Source organism: Lonchura striata, chromosome 11 (genome assembly GCF_046129695.1).
Source record: "Lonchura striata isolate bLonStr1 chromosome 11, bLonStr1.mat, whole genome shotgun sequence".
Taxonomy (NCBI): Eukaryota; Metazoa; Chordata; class Aves; order Passeriformes; family Estrildidae; genus Lonchura; species Lonchura striata.
Genome location: NC_134613.1, coordinates 6,338,187 through 6,357,052, shown reverse-complemented (window position 1 = coordinate 6,357,052; position 18,866 = coordinate 6,338,187). Strand labels below are relative to the sequence as shown.

Here is an 18,866-nt window from a genome sequence, read left to right as displayed (position 1 = left end):
CCCGCTCCCCAATCCCCTCTCTCCCGGTGCCATTCCCGCTCCCCAATCCCTTCGCTCCCGGTGCCATTCCCGCTCCCCAATCCCCATTCCCGCTCCCCAATCCCCTCGCTCCCGGTGCCGTTCCCGGCTCCCCAATCCCCATTCCCGCTCCCCAATCCCTTCGCTCCCGGTGCCATTCCCGCTCCCCAATCCCCTCGCTCCCGGTGCCTCCAGGCTCCTCCCGCGCCGCTCCCGGCAGGAAGCGGCCGGAGCCAACCGTGCCGGGGCCGCCGCCCGCCGCCCGCGCTGTCTCCGCCGCGGGCCCGGTGAGTGCCGGGGGTCCCGGGGGTCCCGGGGGTCCCAGGGGTCCCGGCCCGGCCGCAGCGGGGCTGCCCCGCGGCTCCCCCGCGGCTGGGGCCGCCCCGCTCCGCTCCGCTCCGCTGCCCTCCCGCGGGGCCGCGGCTCGGCGCCGGGCGGGGTTCCGGGGCGGACGGGGGAGAACGGAGCGGGGGAAGCAGCGAGGAATGAATGGGGCTCCCCCGGGCCGGGCCGGGCGGCGCCGGGGGGTTCGGGCAGCCCCGCGGGGCTTGGGGGGTTCGGGGATCCCCCCGGGCCGGTGCGGGGGTGGGTGGCACCCCGGGATGCTTGGAAATCCCACGGGCAGCGCCCTCTGGGCTGTCCGGGGCTGGACGCGCCCGCGGGCCCGGGAGGAAGGGCTGCTTCCCCTTCTCCCCGCCGGGACGGCGGAGAGCCCGCCCGGCCTTCCTCCGGCCCGGGGGCATCCCCGGCCCCTGCGCCTTCCTCCCGGCGGGGATCAGCCCGAGCGAGCCCTCGTCCCTTCCTTCCGTCAAGTACTGCACCCCGAATCCTCATCGCTTCCTCCTTTCCGGTACTGCACCCCAAATCCTCATCCCTTCTTTCTGGTACTGCACCCCAAATCCTCATCCCTTCTTTCCGGTACTGCACCCCAAATCCTCATCCCTTCCTCCTTTCTGGTACTGCACCCCAAATCCTCATCCCTTCTTTCTGGTATTGCACCCCGAATCCTCATCGCTTCCTCCTTTCCGGTACTGCACCCCAAATCCTCATCCCTTCCTTCTGGTACTGCACCCCAAATCCTCATCCCTCCTTTCCAGTATTGTACCCCAAATCCTCATCCCTTCCTCCTTTCCGGTATTGCACCCCAAATCCTCATCCCTTCTTTCTGGTATTGTACCCCAAATCCTCATCCCTTCCTCCTTTCCGGTATTGCACCCCAAATCCTCATCCCTTCTTTCTGGTATTGTACCCCAAATCCTCATCCCTTCCTCCTTTCTGGTATTGCACCTCGAATCCTCATCCCTTCTTTCTGGTATTGTACCCCAAATCCTCATCCCTTCCTCCTTTGTGGTACTGCACCCCGAATCCTCATTGCTTCCTCCTTTCTGGTATTGCACCCCGAATCCTCATCCTTTCCTCCTTTCTGGTACTGCACCCCAAATCCTCATCCCTTCTTTCCGGTACTGCACCCCAAATCCTCATCCCTTCTTTCTGGTATTGTACCCCAAATCCTCATCACTTCCTCCTTTCTGGTATTGTACCCCAAATCCTCCTCCCATTATCACCCCAAGTTCTCATCCCTTCCTTCTGTCAAGTATTGCACCCCAAATCCTCATCCCTTCCTCCTCCCAGTGTCACCCCAAATCCTCATCCTTTTCTCCCAGTGTCACCTCAAATCCCTTCTTCTTCCCAGTATCACCCCAAATCCTCATCCTTTTCTCCTCTCAGTGTCATCCCAAATCCTCATCCTTTTCTCCCAGTGTCACCCCAAATCCCTTCTTCTTCCCAGTGTCACCCCAAATCTGCACCCTTTTCTCCCAGCGTCACCCCAAATCCTCATCCCTTCCTCCTCCCAGTGTCACCCCAAATCCTCATCCTTTCCTCCCAGTGTCACCCCAAATCCCTTCCTCCTCCCAGTACCACCCCGAATCCCCATCCCATTTTCCTGCCAGGTGTCACCCCTCTGGATCCTCGTCCCTTCCTAAGGCCAAACCCCACTCCCCGAAGCCCCGCTGGGATTTGGGGGCCGTACCCCACCTTTGCCCACGCCATCCCCGCAGAGCCCCGTCAGCTTTCATTGCTGCTGCCCGCCCACAGCTTGAGCCGGACCTAAAAATAATCCTGAGCACAGCCTGGGAGAGAGGGGCAGAGCGGGGGCTGACCTCCCATACATTTTAAATTTTTTACCTACTTTCCTACTTATAAAACAATCTTCCTTCAGCTCACTTAGGGAGCGAAGTGTCGTTGATGTGGAGACTTTTTTCCCAGGACGGAAAGCAGTTCTCTGGTGGCTCTTTTACAAACCTCCAGGAGCAGAAATCTTTGTGTTTTCCTTCCTGAGGGCGCGGGCTCTCGTGGCGCTTTTCTTTCTCTGCGTTTAAACCTCTGGCGGGGTCACAGCTGCTTCAACATCTGGTTACTGCCTGCTTTAACATCTGGCACCCCAGCGCGGAGGCCTCTGCCCATGCTCACCCCGGCCCTGCCTCGGCGGGTCTCGGCCCCGGCTTCTCTTCCATCGGCCCCGGCCTCTGCGGGCTCTTCCTCCCGGCCGCCCTCGCTCCTTGCCCGGGGCGGGACCGAGGCACCAGGAGGGAAGGGGTTCAGGGACCGGGGGAAACTGAGGCACAAAGGGAAACTGAGGCATGAGGAGCAGGGAAACTGAGGCACAAGGGGGAAACTGAGGGACAAGGGGAAAGGGGTTCAGGGACCAGGGGAAACTGAGGCACCAGGAGGGAAGGGGTTCAGGGACTGGGGGAAACTGAGGCACAAAGGGAAACTGAGGCACAAAGGGGAAACTGAGGGACAAGGGGGAAAGGGGTTCAGGGACCAGGGGAAACTGAGGCACCAGGAGGGAAGGGGTTCAGGGACCGGGGGAAACTGAGGCACAAAGGGAAACTGAGGCACAAAGGGGAAACTGAGGGACAAGGGGGAAAGGGGTTCAGGGACCAGGGGAAACTGAGGCACGGAGGGGACACTGAGGGACAAGGGGAAACTGAGGGACAAGGGGGAAAGGGGTTCAGGGACCAGGGGAAACTGAGGCACAAAGGGAAACTGAGGCACAAGGGGGAAAGGGGTTCAGGGAACAGGGGAAACTGAGGCACAAAGGGAAACTGAGGCATGAGGAGCAGGGAAACTGAGGCACCAGGAGGAAAGGGGTTCAGGGACCAGGGGAAACTGAGGCACAAAGGGAAACTGAGGCACAAGGGGGAAAGGGGTTCAGGGACCAGGGGAAACTGAGGCACAAAGGGAAACTGAGGCACAAGGGGGAAAGGGGTTCAGGGACCAGGGGAAACTGAGGCACAAAGGGAAACTGAGGCACGAGGAGCAGGGAAACTGAGGCACCAGGAGGAAAGGGGTTCAGGGACCAGGGGAAACTGAGGCACAAAGGGAAACTGAGGCATGAGGAGCAGGGAAACTGAGGCACCAGGCGGAAATGGGTTCAGGGACCAGGGGAAACTGAGGCACGGAGGGGAAACTGAGGCACAAAGGGGAAACTGAGGGACAAGGGGGAAAGGGGTTCAGGGACCAGGGGAAACTGAGGCACAAAGGGAAACTGAGGCACAAGGGGGAAAGGGGTTCAGGGACCAGGGGAAACTGAGGCATGGAGGGGAAACTGAGGCACAGGGGGGAAACTGAGGCATGAGGAGCAGGGAAACTGAGGCACCAGGAGGAAAGGGGTTCAGGGACCAGGGGAAACTGAGGCACAAAGGGGAAACTGAGGGACAAGGGGGAAAGGGGTTCAGGGACCAGGGGAAACTGAGGCACGGAGGGGAAACTGAGGCACAGGGGGAAACTGAGGCACAAAGGGGGAAACTGAGGCATGGGGAAACAGGCACGGGGAATGGGGAGACTGAGGCACAAGGAGGAAAGGGGTTCAGGGACCAGGGGAAACTGAGGCACAGAGGGGAAACTGAGGCACAGAGGGGAAACTGAGGCACAGGGAATGGAGGAAACCGAGGCACAAGATGAAACAGAGGCATGGGGAACGGGGGAAACTGAGGCACAAAGGGGAAACTGAGGCACAAAGGGGAAACTGAGGCACGGGGAATGGGGAAACTGAGGCACGGGGAATGGGGAAACTGAGGCACGGGGAATGGGGAAGCTGAGGCACAAAGGGAAACTGAGGCACGGGGAATGGGGGAAAGTGAGGCACAAGGGGGAAACTGAGGCACAAGGGGAATGGGGAGACTGAGGGAAGGGAAGTTTCCAGAGGGAAGTTTTTCTGGGATTCCCGAGATCCCGATTGGAGCTCCTGGGGAACTGCAGCGGGAGCCTTGGGGACACGGCTGTCCCCTTCCTGTCACCCCCTGAGCCGGCCTGGTAGGAGCTGCGGGGTCCCCGCACCCCAGGAGAAGGGGCGGGGGTTCCGGGGGGATGGGGAGGGGTTTCCCTCCCCCCCCCCCCATCCCCTTCCCTCCTTCCCGCTTGGGAGAAGTTTGGGACGGGGCTCAGGGGAAATCCTGGAGCGTTCGCTCTGCCCCGTGCTGGGGAGGGAGGGAGCGGGGCAGCGCCCTGGGGTAGAAATGAGCCTCAGTTTCCCCGTTCCCTGGGCCTCAGTTTCCTCTTTGTGCCTCAGTTTTCCTCTTTGTGCCTCAGTTTCCCCCATTCCCCGTGCCTCAGTTTCCCATTGTGCCTCAGTTTCCCCCATTCCCCGTGCCTCAGTTTCCCCTTGTGCCTCAGTTTCCCCCATTCCCCGTGCCTCAGTTTCCCATTGTGCCTCAGTTTCCCCCATTCCCCGTGCCTCAGTTTCCCATTGTGCCTCAGTTTCCCCCATTCCCCGTGCCTCAGTTTCCCCTTGTGCCTCAGTTTCCCCCATTCCCCGTGCCTCAGTTTTCCTCTTTGTGCCTCAGTTTCCCCATTCCCCGTGCCTCAGTTTCCCCTTGTGCCTCAGTTTCCCCCATTCCCCGTGCCTCAGTTTCCCCTTGTGCCTCAGTTTCCCCATTCCCCGTGCCTCAGTTTCCCCTTGTGCCTCAGTTTCCCCCATTCCCCGTGCCTGAGTTTCCCCTTTGTGCCTCAGTTTCCCCATTCCCCGTGCCTCAGTTTCCCCTTGTGCCTCAGTTTCCCCATTCTCTGTGCCTCAGTTCCATCTTGTGCCTCAGTTTCCCCTCTGTGCCTCAGTTTCCCTATTCCCTGTACCCATTTCCTCCTTGTGCCTCACTTTTCCCCATTCCCTGAGCCTGAGTTTCATCTTGTGCCTCAGTTCCATCTTGTGCCTCAGTTTCCCCTTTGTGCCTCAGTTTCCTCTTGTGCCTCAGTTTCCAATTGTGCCTCAGTTTCCCCATTCCCCGTGCCTCAGTTTCCCCCTTGTGCCTCAGTTTCCCCGTTCCCCATGCCTCCGTTTCATCTTGTGCCTCGTTTTCCCCTATTCCCTAGGCCTCAGTTACTCCTTTGTGCCTCAGTTTCCCCATTCCCCGCACCTCAGTTTCCCTCTATACCTCAGTTTCCCCCATACCTGTTTCCCCCTTGTGCCTCAGTTTCCCCTGGTGCCTCAGTTTCCCCCTGGGAGCTGAGCCGAGCCGCGCTCCGGCGCTGCCATTTCCCAGTTAGAGGGGATTTAGGGAACGAGGCTGGAACGGCACCCCAGGAAAGCCGGGATGGGACCCCACAGGGGTGACAGTGCTGACCCCACAGGGGTGACAGTGCTGACCCCACAGGGGTGACAGGGCTGACCCCACAGGGGTGACAGTGCTGACCCCACAGGGGTGACAGGGCTGACCCCACAGATGTGGCAGTGGTGACCCCACAGATGTGACAGGGCTGTGACCCCACAGGGGTGACAGTGCTGACCCCACAGATGTGGCAGTGCCATGACCCCACAGGGGTGACAGTGCTGACCCCACAGATGTGACAGTGCTGACCCCACAGGGGTGGCAGAGCTGACCCCACAGGGGTGACAGTGCCATGACCCCACAGGGGTGGCAGTGCCATGACCCCACAGGGGTGGCAGTGCCATGACCCCACAGGGGTGACAGTGCCATGACCCCACAGGGGTGGCAGTGCCATGACCCCACAGGGGTGACAGTGCCATGACCCCACAGGGGTGGCAGTGCTGACCCCACAGATGTGGCAGAGCTGACCCCACAGATGTGGCAGTGCTGACCCCACAGATGTGGCAGTGCCATGACCCCACAGGGGTGACAGTGGTGACCCCACAGATGTGACAGTGCTGACCCCACAGGGGTGACAGTGCTGACCCCACAGGGGTGACAGCGCTGACCCCACAGGGGTGACAGTGGTGACCCCACAGATGTGACAGGGCTGTGACCCCACAGATGTGGCAGTGCTGACCCCACAGATGTGGCAGAGCTGACCCCACAGGGGTGACAGTGCTGACCCCACAGATGTGACAGTGCTGACCCCACAGGGGTGGCAGTGCTGACCCCACAGATGTGACAGTGCTGACCCCACAGATGTGGCAGTGCTGACCCCACAGATGTGACAGTGCTGACCCCACAGGGGTGACAGTGCCATGACCCCACAGATGTGACAGTGCTGACCCCACAGATGTGGCAGTGGTGACCCCACAGGGGTGACAGGGCTGACCCCACAGGGGTGGGGGTGGCAGTGCCAGGTGCTCCGGGCAGGGACCGTGGGACGGGCTGGGACTGGGAGGGGACAGGGAGGGGACACAGAGGGGCCCGGGGATGGGACAGAGGGGACAGGGACAGGACACGGAGGGACCCGGGGATGGGCTGGCCCAGGGAGGGGACACGGAGGGGACACCGCGGGAGCCGCGGTGGCGCCGCTGCCCGGAGCTCGCTCCTGCCGCGGGCTCCCCGGGAATCCTCGGGCGCTCCGCCCGCTTCTTCCCCGGGCAGCGCCGCCTCCATCGCTCCTCCCGGCGCCCACCCCGCGGCTCCTGCCGCCCCGCGGGCCGGGATGGGCCCGGGGCTGCCGGGGAACCGCGGCCCCGGCCCTCGGAGCTGCTCCCGTGGGCCCGGGAGGGAAGGGGAGGGGAGGGGAGGGGAGGGGAGGGAAGGGAAGGGAAGGGAAGGGAAGGGAAGGGAAGGGAAGGGAAGGGAAGGGAAGGGAAGGGAAGGGAAGGGAAGGGGCTCACGTGCCTTCCCTGAGGCACGGCCACCAGCTCCGGAGCTGCCGCTGGCTCCGTTGGTGCCGGGAACGCAGCGATCCCTCGGGAATGCAGTGATCCCTCGGGAATGCAGCGATCCCTCGGGAACGCAGTGATCCCTTGGGAAGGCAGCGATCCCTTGGGAATGCAGTGATCCCTCGGGAATGCAGTGATCCCTTGGGAATGCAGTGAACCCCTGGCCCGTGCCAGGCTGGAGCTGAGCCCCTTCCCGTGGTGTCTGACGGGGTGGTGCTCCTCGGGAATGGCTGCTGTGGGATCCCCAGGAATGGCTGACCTGGGATCCCTGGGAATGGCTGGTGTGGGATCCCTGGGATCCCTGGGAATGGCTGGTGTAGGATTCCCAGGGTGCCTGGGAATGGCTGCCCTGGGATCCCTGGGAATGCCGTGGGATCCCCAAGAATGGCTGGTGTGGGATCCCCAGGAACAGCTGCCATGGATCCCTGGGAATGTCGTGGAATCCCTGGGAATGGTTGGTGTGGGATCCTTGGGAATGCCGTGGGATCCCTGGGAATACCATGGGATCCCCAGGAATGGCTGCTGTGGGATCCCTGGGAATGCTGTGGGATCCCTGGGAATGCCGTGGGATCCCTGGGAATGCTGTGGGATCCCTGGGAACGCCGTGGGCTCCCTGGGAATGCCGTGGGATCCCTGGGAATGCCGTGGGCTCCCTGGGAATGCCGTGGGCTCCCTGGGAATGCCATGGGATCCCTGGGAACGCTGTGGGATCCCTGGGAATGCCGTGGGCTCCCTGGGAATGCCGTGGGCTCCCTGGGAATGCCGTGGGATCCCTGGGAATGCCGTGGGCTCCCTGGGAATGCCGTGGGCTCCCCAGCCTGGTTCCCTGCCCTCGCTCCGTGTCCGTGTCCCTCCTTCCCAGCACCATCCCGGCCTTTCCTCGTGTTTTCCCACAGCTCCAGGGAGGATCCTCCCGCCAGGATTCCCGCTCCTGCCCCCTCATCCCGGCTTCTCCCGTGCCAAGGATGCCCTTCCCGCTGCTCATCCTGGCGCTGGGCCTGGCAGGTGAGTGGGGCTGGTGTCCCCGGTGCCACCCGCGTCCCCACGGAGCCCTGCCCCACGGTGGCACTCCCGCCGGGCGCTCCTCCGGGATCGGTGCTCTGGGATCAGCTGGAATCATTCCCAGGGCGCTGGGATCAGCTGGAATCATTCCCAGGGCACTGGGATGGGGCTGGAATCATTCCCATGGCACTGGGATCAGCTGGAATCATTCCCAGGGCTCTGGGATCAACTGGAATCATTCCCAGGGCACTGGGATCAGTTTGAATCATTCCCATGGCTCTGGGATGAGCTGGAATCATTCCCAGGATACTGGGATCAACTGGAATCATTCCCAGGGCACTGGGATGTACTGGAATCATTCCCAGGACACTGGGATCAGCTGGAATCATTCCCATGGCACTGGGATCAGCTGGAATCATTCCCAGGGCACTGGGATCAGCTGGAATCATTCCAGGGCACTGGGATGAGCTGGAATCATTCCCAGGGCATGGGATCAGCTGGAATCATTCCCATGGCACTGGGATCAGCTGGAATCATTCCCAGGGCATGGGATCAGCTGGAATCACTCCCAGGGCATGGGATCAGCTGGAATCATTCCCAGGGCATGGGATCAGCTGGAATCACTCCCAGGGCTCTGGGATCAGCTGGAATCACTCCCGGGGCACTGGGATGAGCTGGAATCACTCCCGGGACACTGGGATCAGCTGGAATTGTCCAGCCCCCCCGGCTGTCGCCGTGCTGTGGCACTGGTGCCACCTAGCGCTGCCAGCCTGGCCGGGCTGGCTCCTCCTGGGGACCGTGTCCCCACCGCCGCCACCCGCCCGCCTGGCCCCGTGGGGACAGTCCGGGCTCCGTGTCCCACAGCAGCCTTGGGTGCCCACGGCAGCTCCTGGCAGCTCCTGGCAGCCAAAGGTGCCCCAGTTTGGTGCCGGAGGTGGGACTGTCCCCGTTCCATCAGGGTGGCATGGCTGGGGACAATCCTGAGGTGCCACCTGCCCATGTGTCCCTTCCATGGGCATTTCTCGCGTGTTATCCATGTTTGGATGCCCCTGGCAGCTCCTGGCAGCTGCAGGTGCCCCAGTTTGGTTCCAGATGTGGGACTGTCCCCCTTCCATCAGGGTGGCATGGCCGGGGACAGTCCTGAGGTGCCACCTGCCCACGTGTCCCTCCCATGGGCATCCCCTGCTTTTCTTGGATGTTATCCAGGTTTGGGTGCTCCTGGCAGCTGCAGGTGCCCCTGGTTTGTCTGGGATTGTCCCACTTCCAGCAGGGTGGCATGGCTGGGAACAGTTCTGATGCCACCTGCCCACATGTTCCTCGGCACCTCCTGGCAGCCAAGGTGCCCCAGTTTGGTTCCAGATGTGGGACTGTCCCCCTTCCATCAGGGTGGCATGGCCGGGGACAATCCTGAGGTGCCACCTGCCCACATGTCTCTTCCATGGGTTCCCCCGCTTTTCTTGGATGTTATCCATGTTTGGATGCCCCTGGCAGCTCCTGGCAGCTGCAGGTGCCCCAGTTTGGTGCCGGAGGTGGGACTGTCCCCGTTTCATCAGGGTGGCATGGCTGGGGACAGTCCCGAGATGCCACCTGCCCACGTGTCTGTGCCACGGGCAGGAGGGAGGGATTCTCTAGATTTCCTCAGACCCATCCAGCTGGGGAATCCAGCTGAGGTGCTCCTCACGCCAACGCATCCCCGCGCCCTCCCGCAGGTGCCATGGAGATCCGCGTCCCGGAGGAACCCGTGGTGGCCCTGTTTGGCCAGGACGCCACCTTGCTCTGCTCCTTCCCCCCCGAGGCCAACTTCAGCGTGGGCGAGCTGAGCCTGATCTGGCAGCTGACGGACACCAAGCGCCTGGTGCACGGCTTCTCCGGGGGCCGCGACCTCCTGCAGGACCAGGGCCGGGCCTTCGCCAACCGCACGGCGCTCTTCTACGACCAGCTGGCCCTGGGCAACGCGTCCCTGCTGCTGCGCCGCGTGCGCGTGGCCGACGAGGGCAGCTTCACCTGCTTCGTGCGCGTGCGCGACTACGCCAGCGCCGCCCTGACGCTGCAGGTGGCGGGTGAGCATCCCCGGGGGCACCCCTGGCACCTCGGGGAGCCGTCTCGCCGAAGTGTGAAATGTTCCCCCGGGAGCGCTCTCTGCTGAGGGTGCTGCCATGGGGATACCTGGCCTGGCGGGGAGCCTCACCTGAGGATGGGTTTGGCCCCATTGCCCATCCTGGCTGGTCCCGTTCCTCATCCCAATCCTCGCTCCAGTCCCCCCTTGTGCTCTGCTGCACGTCCCCAAAATATTCCCTGGGCAGTGCAATCCCTGCCCTGCTGAGGCTCCTGGTTGTAGGGCAACCGTGACCAGCTGAGGATGCATTTAGGAGCTGGAAGAGCCCATCCCCATCCTGGCTGGCCAACTCCCCATCCAAATCCTTGCTCCGGTCCCCTCTTGTCCCCAAAATCTTCCCTGGGCAGTGCAATCTGTGCCCTGCTGAGGCTCCTGGTTGTAGGGCAACCTTGACCAGCTGAGGATACATTTAGGAGCTGGAAGAGCCCATCCCCACCCTGGCTGGCCCCGCTCCCCATCCCAATCCTCTCTCCTGTCCCCAAAATATTCCCTGGGCAGTGTCCTGCTGAGCCTCCTGGCCGCGGGGCCACTGGGTCAGTGGGGACCCTCAGCTGAGGATGGCTTTAGCCCCATCCCAGTGCCCTCCCATGCCAACCCTCCTCCTGTGCCCCTGTGCCCGCAGCTCCCTACTCCAAGCCCAGCGTGCACCTGGAGCCCAGCAAGGACCTGAAGCCGGGCGACGTGGCCGCGGTGACGTGCCACGCGTCCCGCGGCTACCCCGAGGCCAGCGTGCTGTGGCAGGACAGCCGCGGTGCCAACCTGAGCGCCAACGTCACCACGTGGCAGGTGGCCAACGAGGAGGGGCTGTTCGAGGTGCGCAGCGTCCTGCGGGTGCTGCTGGAGCCCGGCGTCACCTACTCCTGCCTGGTGCTCAACGCCGCGCTGCGCCAGCACGGCCACGCCTCCGTCACCGTCACGGGTGAGCCCGGGCACCTGGCACTGCCACCCGCAGCCGGAGCTGGGGAGGTGGCACTGACACCCAGAGCCAGCCTGGAGACATTGGGGGAGATGACCATGGTGGCACTGGCACCCAAAGCCACCCGGGAGGGCTGGGGAGGTGGCACTGGCACCCAGAGCCAGCCAGGAGGCAGCAGGGGTGGTGACACTGGCACCCAAAGCCACCCGGGAGGGTTTTGGGAAGTGGCTGTGGTGACACTGGCACCCAAAGCCACCCGGGAGGGTTTTGGGAAGTGGCTGTGGTGGCACTGGCACCCAAAGCCACCCGGGAGGGTTTTGGGAAGTGGCTGTGGTGGCACTGGCACCCAAAGCCACCCGGGAGGGTTTTGGGAAGTGGCTGTGGTGGCACTGGCACCCAAAGCCACCCGGGAGGGTTTTGGGAAGTGGCTGTGGTGACACTGGCACCCAAAGCCACCCGGGAGGGCTGGGGGAGGTGACACTGGTGGCACTGCCACTCAAAGCCAGCCAGGAGGCATGAGGGGAGGTGTCCGTGGTGGCATTGGCACCCAAAGCCACCCGGGATGGGTCTGAGGGAGGTGGCACCGGTGGCACCCAGGAGGGCTGTGGGAGGTGGCACCGGTGGCACCCAGGGCCAGCCAGCGGGTGGGTGTTTGAAGGGGCTCCTGGCAGGGTGGCATTCCCAGAGCAGCCGTGGCTGTGCCAGGATGGATCCCAGGCTGGACACTGGGCTTGGCCTGGCACCCTGCCGGGGAGGTGGCACTGCCCCGGCAGCGGTGGCACTGCCCCTGGCAGGGGTGGCACCGTGTGACATTGAGGTGCCCCATGGAGACATTGGCATGGCAGTGCCAGGGGCTGGGGCATGGACCAGACTGGGTGTGGGGCCACCCTGGTGTGGGGTCACCCTGGTGTGGGGTCACACTGGTGTGGGGTCACCCTGGTGTGGGGTCACCCTGGTGTGGGTCACCATGGGTGTGGGGTCACACTGGTGTGGGGTCACCCTGGTGTGGGGTCACCCTGGGTGTGGGGTCACCCTGGTGTGGGGTCATCCTGGTGTGGGGTCACCATGGGTGTGGGGTCACCATGGGTGTGGGGTCACCCTGGGTGTGGGGTTACCCTGGGTGTGGGGCTACCATGGTGTAGGGTCACCCTGGTGTGGGGTCACACTGGTGTGGGGTCACCCTGGGTGTGGGGTCACACTGGTGTGGGGTCACCCTGGGTGTGGGGTCACCCTGGTGTGGGGTCAGCATGGGTGTGGGATCACCCTGGGTGTGGGGTCACCCTGGGTGTGGGGGGTCACCCTGGATCACCCTGGGTGTGGGATAATCCTGGGAGTGGGGTCACCCTCATGTGGGATCACCCAGGATATGGGATCACCCTGGGTGTGGGATCACCATGTATATATGGGGTTACTCCAGATGTGGGATCACCCTGGGTCTGGGATCACCCTGAGTGTGGGATCACCCTGGGTGTGGGATCACTCCAGATGTGGGATCGCCTTGGATGTGGGATCCCCTTGAATCATCCTGGGTGTGGGGTCGTCCTCAATGTTAGATCACCCCAGATGTGGGCTCACCCTAGATACAGGATCATCCCAGATACGGGATCCCCCTGGATATGGGCTCACCCTGGATATGGGATCCCCGGGATATGGGATCCCCGGAATATGGGATACCCCCATCCTGGATACGGGATCCCCCCGGATATGGGATCCCCCGGGATATGGGATCCCCCTGAATATGGGATACCCCTGAATATGGGCTCACCCTGGATATGGGATCCCCCTGAATATGGGATCCCCCTGGATATGGGATCACCCCAGATGTGGGCTCAGCCTAGATACAGGATCACCCCAGATATGGGATCCCCCGGGATATGGGCTCACCCTGGATATGGGATCCCCGGGATATGGGATCCCCGGAATATGGGATCCCCCTGGATATGGGATCCCCGGGATGTGGGATCCCCCCAGCTGTGGGCTCCCAGCCGCGGGCCGCCCCGCTGACCGCCCTTTCCCGTCCGTCCCAGGCCGGGCGCGGCCGTTCCCGCCGGCGGCGCTGGGGGTGACGGCGGCGCTGGCCGCGGCCGTGGCGGCGCTGCTGGCGCTGCTGGCCCGCGGCTGCCGGCGGCGGGCAGGTCAGAACCGCACGCGTGTCCCCTGTCACCCGTGTCCCCTGTCACCCGTGTCCCCTGTCACCCGTGTCCTTCTGTCACCCGTGTCCCCTGTCACCCGTGTCCCCTGTCACCCGTGTCCTTCTGTCACCCGTGTCCCTCCGTCACCCGTGTCCCTCCCTCACCCGTGTGTCCCCTGTCACCCGTGTCCCCTGTCACCCGTGTCCCTCCGCCACGCATGTCCCCTGTCACCCGTGTCCCCTGTCACCCGTGTCCCTCCGTCACCCGTGTGTCCCCTCTGTCACCCGTGTCCCCTGTCACCCATGTCCCTCCGTCACCCGTGTCCCCTGTCACCCGTGTCCCCTGTCACCCGTGTCCCTCTGTCACCCGTGTCCCTCCGTCACCCGTGTGTCCCCTCTGTCACCCGTGTCCCTCCGCCACCCGTGTCCCTCTGTCACCCGTGTCCCCTCCATCACCCGTGTCCCTCTGTCACCCGTGTCCCCTCCGTCACCCGTGTCCCTCTGTCACCCGTGTGTCCCCTCTGTCACCCGTGTCCCCTGTCACCCATGTCCCTCCGTCACCCGTGTCCCCTGTCACCCGTGTCCCCTGTCACCCGTGTCCCTCTGTCACCCGTGTCCCTCCGTCACCCGTGTGTCCCCTCTGTCACCCGTGTCCCTCCGCCACCCGTGTCCCTCTGTCACCCGTGTCCCCTCCATCACCCGTGTCCCTCTGTCACCCGTGTCCCCTCCGTCACCCGTGTCCCTCTGTCACCCGTGTGTCCCCTCTGTCACCCGTGTCCCCTCCGTCACCCGTGTCCCTCTGTCACCCGTGTCCCTCCGTCACCCATGTCCCTCTGTCACCCGTGTCCCCTCTGTCACCCGTGTCCCCTCTGCCACCCGTGTCCCTCTGTCACCCGTGTCCCTCCGTCACCCATGTCCCTCTGTCACCCGTGTCCCTCTGTCACCCGTGTCCCTCTGTCACCCGTGTCCCCTCTGCCACCCGTGTCCCTCTGTCACCCGTGTCCCCTCCGCCATCTGTGTCCCTCTGTCACCCGTGTCCCCTCTGCCACCCGTGTCCCTCTGTCACCCGTGTCCCCTCCGCCATCTGTGTCCCTCTGTCACCCGTGTCCCCTCCGCCACCCGTGTGTCCCCTGTCACCCGTGTCCCCTGTCACCCGTGTCCCTCCGGCACCCGTGTCCCTCTGTCACCCGTGTCCCCTCTGCCACGCGTGTCCCCTCTGCCACGCATGTCCCCTTTCCCACCCGTGTCCCTCCGCCACGCGTGTCCCCTCTGTCACCCGTGTTCCCTCCGCCACGCGTGTCCCCTCTGTCACCCGTGTCCCCTCTGCCACGCGTGTCCCCTCTGCCACGCATGTCCCCTTTCCCACCCGTGTCCCCTCTGCCACGCGTGTCCCTCTATCTCCGGGATCCCTTCCCTCCCCCTCTCCCGGTTTTTGGGGCCACATTCCAATTTTTGTGGGCTGCTGTTTGACCACAGTGGGATTTGTTCCCCAAAAAGCTCCCAGAACGCCTCGGCCACCCTCAGGAACGACCTTTTTCCCATGGATTTTGCTCCCAGTTTCCCTTGGGAATTGCCTTTTTCCATGTTTTTTTCCATGGATTTGCTCTCAGTTTCCCTCAGGAATGATATTTTCTTTCCATTTTTTCCCTTAGATTTTGCTCCCAGTTTCTATTGGGAATTACCTTTTTTTCCCTTGGATTTTTTTCCATGGATTTTGCTCCCAGTTTCTCTTGGGAATTTCATTTTTTCCATGGATTTTTCCATGGATTTAGCTCCCAGTTTCTCTTGGAAATGACCTTTTTCCCATTTTTTTTTTTCCCCCTGGATTTTGCTCCCAGTTTCCTTCTGGAATTGCCTTTTTTCCATGGATTTTTTCCTATGAATTTTGCTCCCAGTTTCTATTGGGAATTACTTTTTTTCCCTGGATTTTGCTCCCAGTTTCTATTGGGAATTACTTTTTTCCCTGGATTTTGCTCCCAGTTGCCCTCTGGAATTGCCCTTTTCCCATGGATTTTTCCCATGGATTTGCTCCCAGTTTTTATTGGGAATGACCTTTTTCCCATGGGTTATTTCCATGGATTTTGCTTCCAGGAACAGCAGCAGGGGGTGGGAAAGATCCTCCCACCTTGGGATATCCCAAATTTTGGAGGATCCCGGGGTCCCCCCACGGCTCTCCCTCGGAGCTGGAGCTTTTCCCGCTGGGATTTTTGGGAATGTGCCACCCCGGAAAGGCCAAGGGGCACGCCCAGAATCCCGGGAATGGGGTTCCCACCTGGGATCCTTCTTTTCCAGGCCCAGAGGAGCGGGATGAGGAGGCGGAGGAGCCCAAGACAGGTGGGTGTCCCCCGTCCGTATTCCCGATTTTCTGAGAGCCCTGATCCTGGAAAAACCCCTCCATTCCCAAATAAACCTCCCTATTCCCAAATAAACCTCCTCATTCCTTAATAAACCCCCCCATTCCCAAATAAACCTCCCTATTCCCAAATAAACCTCCCTATTCCCAAATAAACCTCCTCATTCCTTAATAAACCCCCCCATTCCCAAATAAACCTCCCTATTCCCAAATAAACCTCCTCATTCCTTAATAAACTCCCACATTCCCTAATAAACTCCCACATTCCCAAATAAACCTCCTCATTCCACAATAAAACCTCAAAATCCTGAATAAAATCTCCCAATTCCTTATTAAACCCTCCAATTCCTTAATAAACCTCCCTGTTCCTGAATTAAACCTCCCCATTCCTGAATTAAACGACAGAATTCCATAATAAAACCTCCCCATTCCTTAAGAAACCTCCCCATTCCTCAATAAAATCTCCACATTCCCAAATAAAACCTCCCAATTCCTCAATAAAATGTCAGAATTCCATAATAAAACCTCAAGTTCCTGGATAAAATCTCCCAGTTCCTTAATAAACTTCCCCATTCCTTAAAAAACCTCCTCATTCCTTAATTAAATGACAGAATTCCATAATAAAACCACCTCATTCCATAATAAACCTTCCAATTCCTTAATAAAATTGCAGAATTCCTGAATAAAACCTGCCAATTCCTGAATAAAAGGATAAAATTCCTGAATAAAATCTCCAAATTCCTCAATAAACCTCCCCATTCCTCAATAAAATCTCCAAATTCCTCAATAAACCCTCCCAATTCCCAAATAAAACCTCCCCATTCCTTAATAAAATGCCAGAATTCCTGAATAAAATCTCCCAATTCCCAAATAAAACCTCCCCATTCCTCAATAAAATGCCAGAATTCCATAATAAACCCTCGGAATTCCATCATTTTCCAGCATCCAGCAGCTCCCCAATGTTCCAAGGCACCAAACCCTTGGAATTCTGCAGGGAATTTGGGAATGGGGGTCGCTTTTGGGGTTTATCCCCCCCCAAAAAAAGGGATTTTGGAGCCGTTTCTTTGGGAATGGGATAGGATTGAGCACGGGATATTTCCATTTTTTATTTTCCCAGCTCTGCAGCCGCTGGAAAACACGGAGAGCAGAGAGGGTGAGTGGCTGTTCTGGAAAATCCGGGAGAATTCCCTTTTTCTCCCAGAAATCCGCCCGGGAAACGTTCCTCGGGTTTCGGGGAGGATTTTCCCAATTTCCCATTTTCATTTTCCCACGGGTTTTCCATCAGTTTTTCCCAGATTATGGTTTTCCATTTCCCGTTTTCCCAGTTCTTTCCAGTTTTCCCCTATTTCCCCCTGTTTTCCCCAGTTTTTCCCAGTTTTCCTTGGTTTTTCCCAGTTTTCCCCAATTTTCCCCGTTTTTCCCAGTTTTTCCCAGTTTTCCCCAGTTTCTCCCCTTTTCCACCGGTTTTCCCCAGTTTTCCCCAATTTTTCCCCATTTTTTCCCCAGTTTTCCCCGGTTTTTCCCAGTTTTCCCCAGTTTTTCCCTCTTTCTCCCAGCATCCAGCAGCTCCAGCATCCCTCATCCCTCCTTTTCCTGATTCCTGATAATTGATTTATTAATTCATTCATCCACTAATGCATTAATTTATTGATTAATAAATTTCCCCATTTATTAATTTATTAATTGATTAATCCATTAATCTATTGCTTTATCCATCCCATCCTGACGTTTTCCCTTTTCCCCGCCCAGGTCGGGAGCAGGAGATCGATTGACGGCAGCGGGGCCCCCGGGACGGTGACACCCCGGGATGGTGACACCCCTGGGACGGTGACACCCCGGGACGGTGACACCCTTGGGATGGTGACACCCCGGGACGGTGACACCCTCGGGATGGTGACACCCCCAGGACAGTGACACCCCCGGGACGGTGACACCTCCAGGACAGTGACAGCTCCACGTTGGTGACACCTCTGGGACGGTGACACCTCCAGGACAGTGACAGCTCCACGTTGGTGACACCCCGGGACGGTGACACTCCTGGGACGGTGACACCCTCGGGATGGTGACACCCCCGGGACGGTGACATCCCTGGGATGGTGACACCTCCGGGACGGTGACACCTCCAGGCTGGTGACGTGCCCGGGGTGGTGACACTGCTGGGGCGGTGACATCTCTGGAGCGGTGACACCTCCGGGATGGTGACACCTCCAGTCCGGTGGCACCCCTGGGACGGTGACACCTCCAGGACAGTGACAGCTCTACGCTGGTGACACCTCCGGGGTGGTGACACTCCCAGAGCAGCAACACCGCTGGGCCGGTGACACCCCTATGGCAGTGATACCCCCAGGGCAGTGACACCTCAAGGACGGTGACACCCCCGGGACGGTGACACCTCTGGGGTGGTGACACCCCCGGGATGGTGACACCCCCAGGACGGTGACACCCCCGGGACGGTGACACCCCCGGGACGGTGACACCCCCGGGGCGCCCCGGAGCGAGGACCCGTTTCTGCCGGCCCCGATCCCATTCCCGTTCCCCGCCTCCCGTCCTTCCCGGGCAAGGTGGGGCGAGGATCTGTCCGGTGTCCCCGTGTCCCTCCGCGTGTCCCGTGTCCATCCCGGGGGGACGTTCCCCGTTCCCCGCTCCGGGGGGCTCCGGGAGCCCCTTCCCCGCGCTCCTTCTCCCGCCAAACGCCGGATCCCGGCGGCTCCGGACGATCCCGGGCCCATTTTGGGAAGGGGGCACCCGCTGGCCGGGTGAGCTCCTGCTCTGGGGACACTCTGGGGACATCCCCAGCGCGTCATTCCCGTGGGATTGGGGGCTCCGGGCGCACCCCGAGTGCCCCGCGGGCGCCTTGGGTCGAGTCCTTCTTCAGGATCCGGGATCGGGAGGGTTCCTCGTGCCTTGACAAATAAATTCGGGATCGTGTCGGTCGATCCTTCCTGGCTCCGGTCGATCCTTCCCGGCTCCGTGCGCTCTGTGGGGTTTGGCCGGGAATGGTGAAAGGGTCGGAATTCCCGGAGGAAAAAATTCCCGGGGCCTGTTGGAGCCCCGGCATGAGGAGGAAAATCCCCCAGGGATGCCCGAGCTTCCCGATGGGGTGGGAATTCCTGGGGATCATTCCCAAGGGGGTGGGAATTCCTGGGGGATCCTTCCCGATGGGGTGGGAATTCCTGGGGATCCTTCCCAAAGGGGTGGGAATTCCTGGGGATCCCTCCGATGGGG

The 18,866-nt window shown here is 61.0% G+C and overlaps 1 protein-coding gene across 1 annotated transcript; it reads left to right on the top strand.

Moving 5' to 3' along the window:
* Nucleotides 1-259: 259 nt before the first annotated feature.
* Nucleotides 260-17,413, top strand: CD276 (CD276 molecule). The gene is made up of 7 exons (XM_077786006.1): nucleotides 260-305; nucleotides 8,020-8,128; nucleotides 9,835-10,185; nucleotides 10,864-11,160; nucleotides 13,185-13,292; nucleotides 15,581-15,622; nucleotides 17,391-17,413. The coding sequence occupies exons 2-7, from the start codon at nucleotides 8,089-8,091 to the stop codon at nucleotides 17,411-17,413; spliced, it is 861 nt and encodes a 286-aa protein (XP_077642132.1). The 5' UTR covers nucleotides 260-305; nucleotides 8,020-8,088.
* The last annotated feature ends 1,453 nt before the right edge of the window (nucleotides 17,414-18,866 follow it).

Excerpts from the sequence above, each read along its gene's own strand:
- CD276 (XM_077786006.1), top strand. The coding sequence starts at position 8,089 with ATGCCCTTCCCGCTGCTCATCCTGGCGCTGGGCCTGGCAG. Across the intron at positions 10,186-10,863 it reads CCTGACGCTGCAGGTGGCGG|CTCCCTACTCCAAGCCCAGC; the intron begins GTGAGCATCCCC and ends CTGTGCCCGCAG. Across the intron at positions 13,293-15,580 it reads CGGCTGCCGGCGGCGGGCAG|GCCCAGAGGAGCGGGATGAG; the intron begins GTCAGAACCGCA and ends CTTCTTTTCCAG.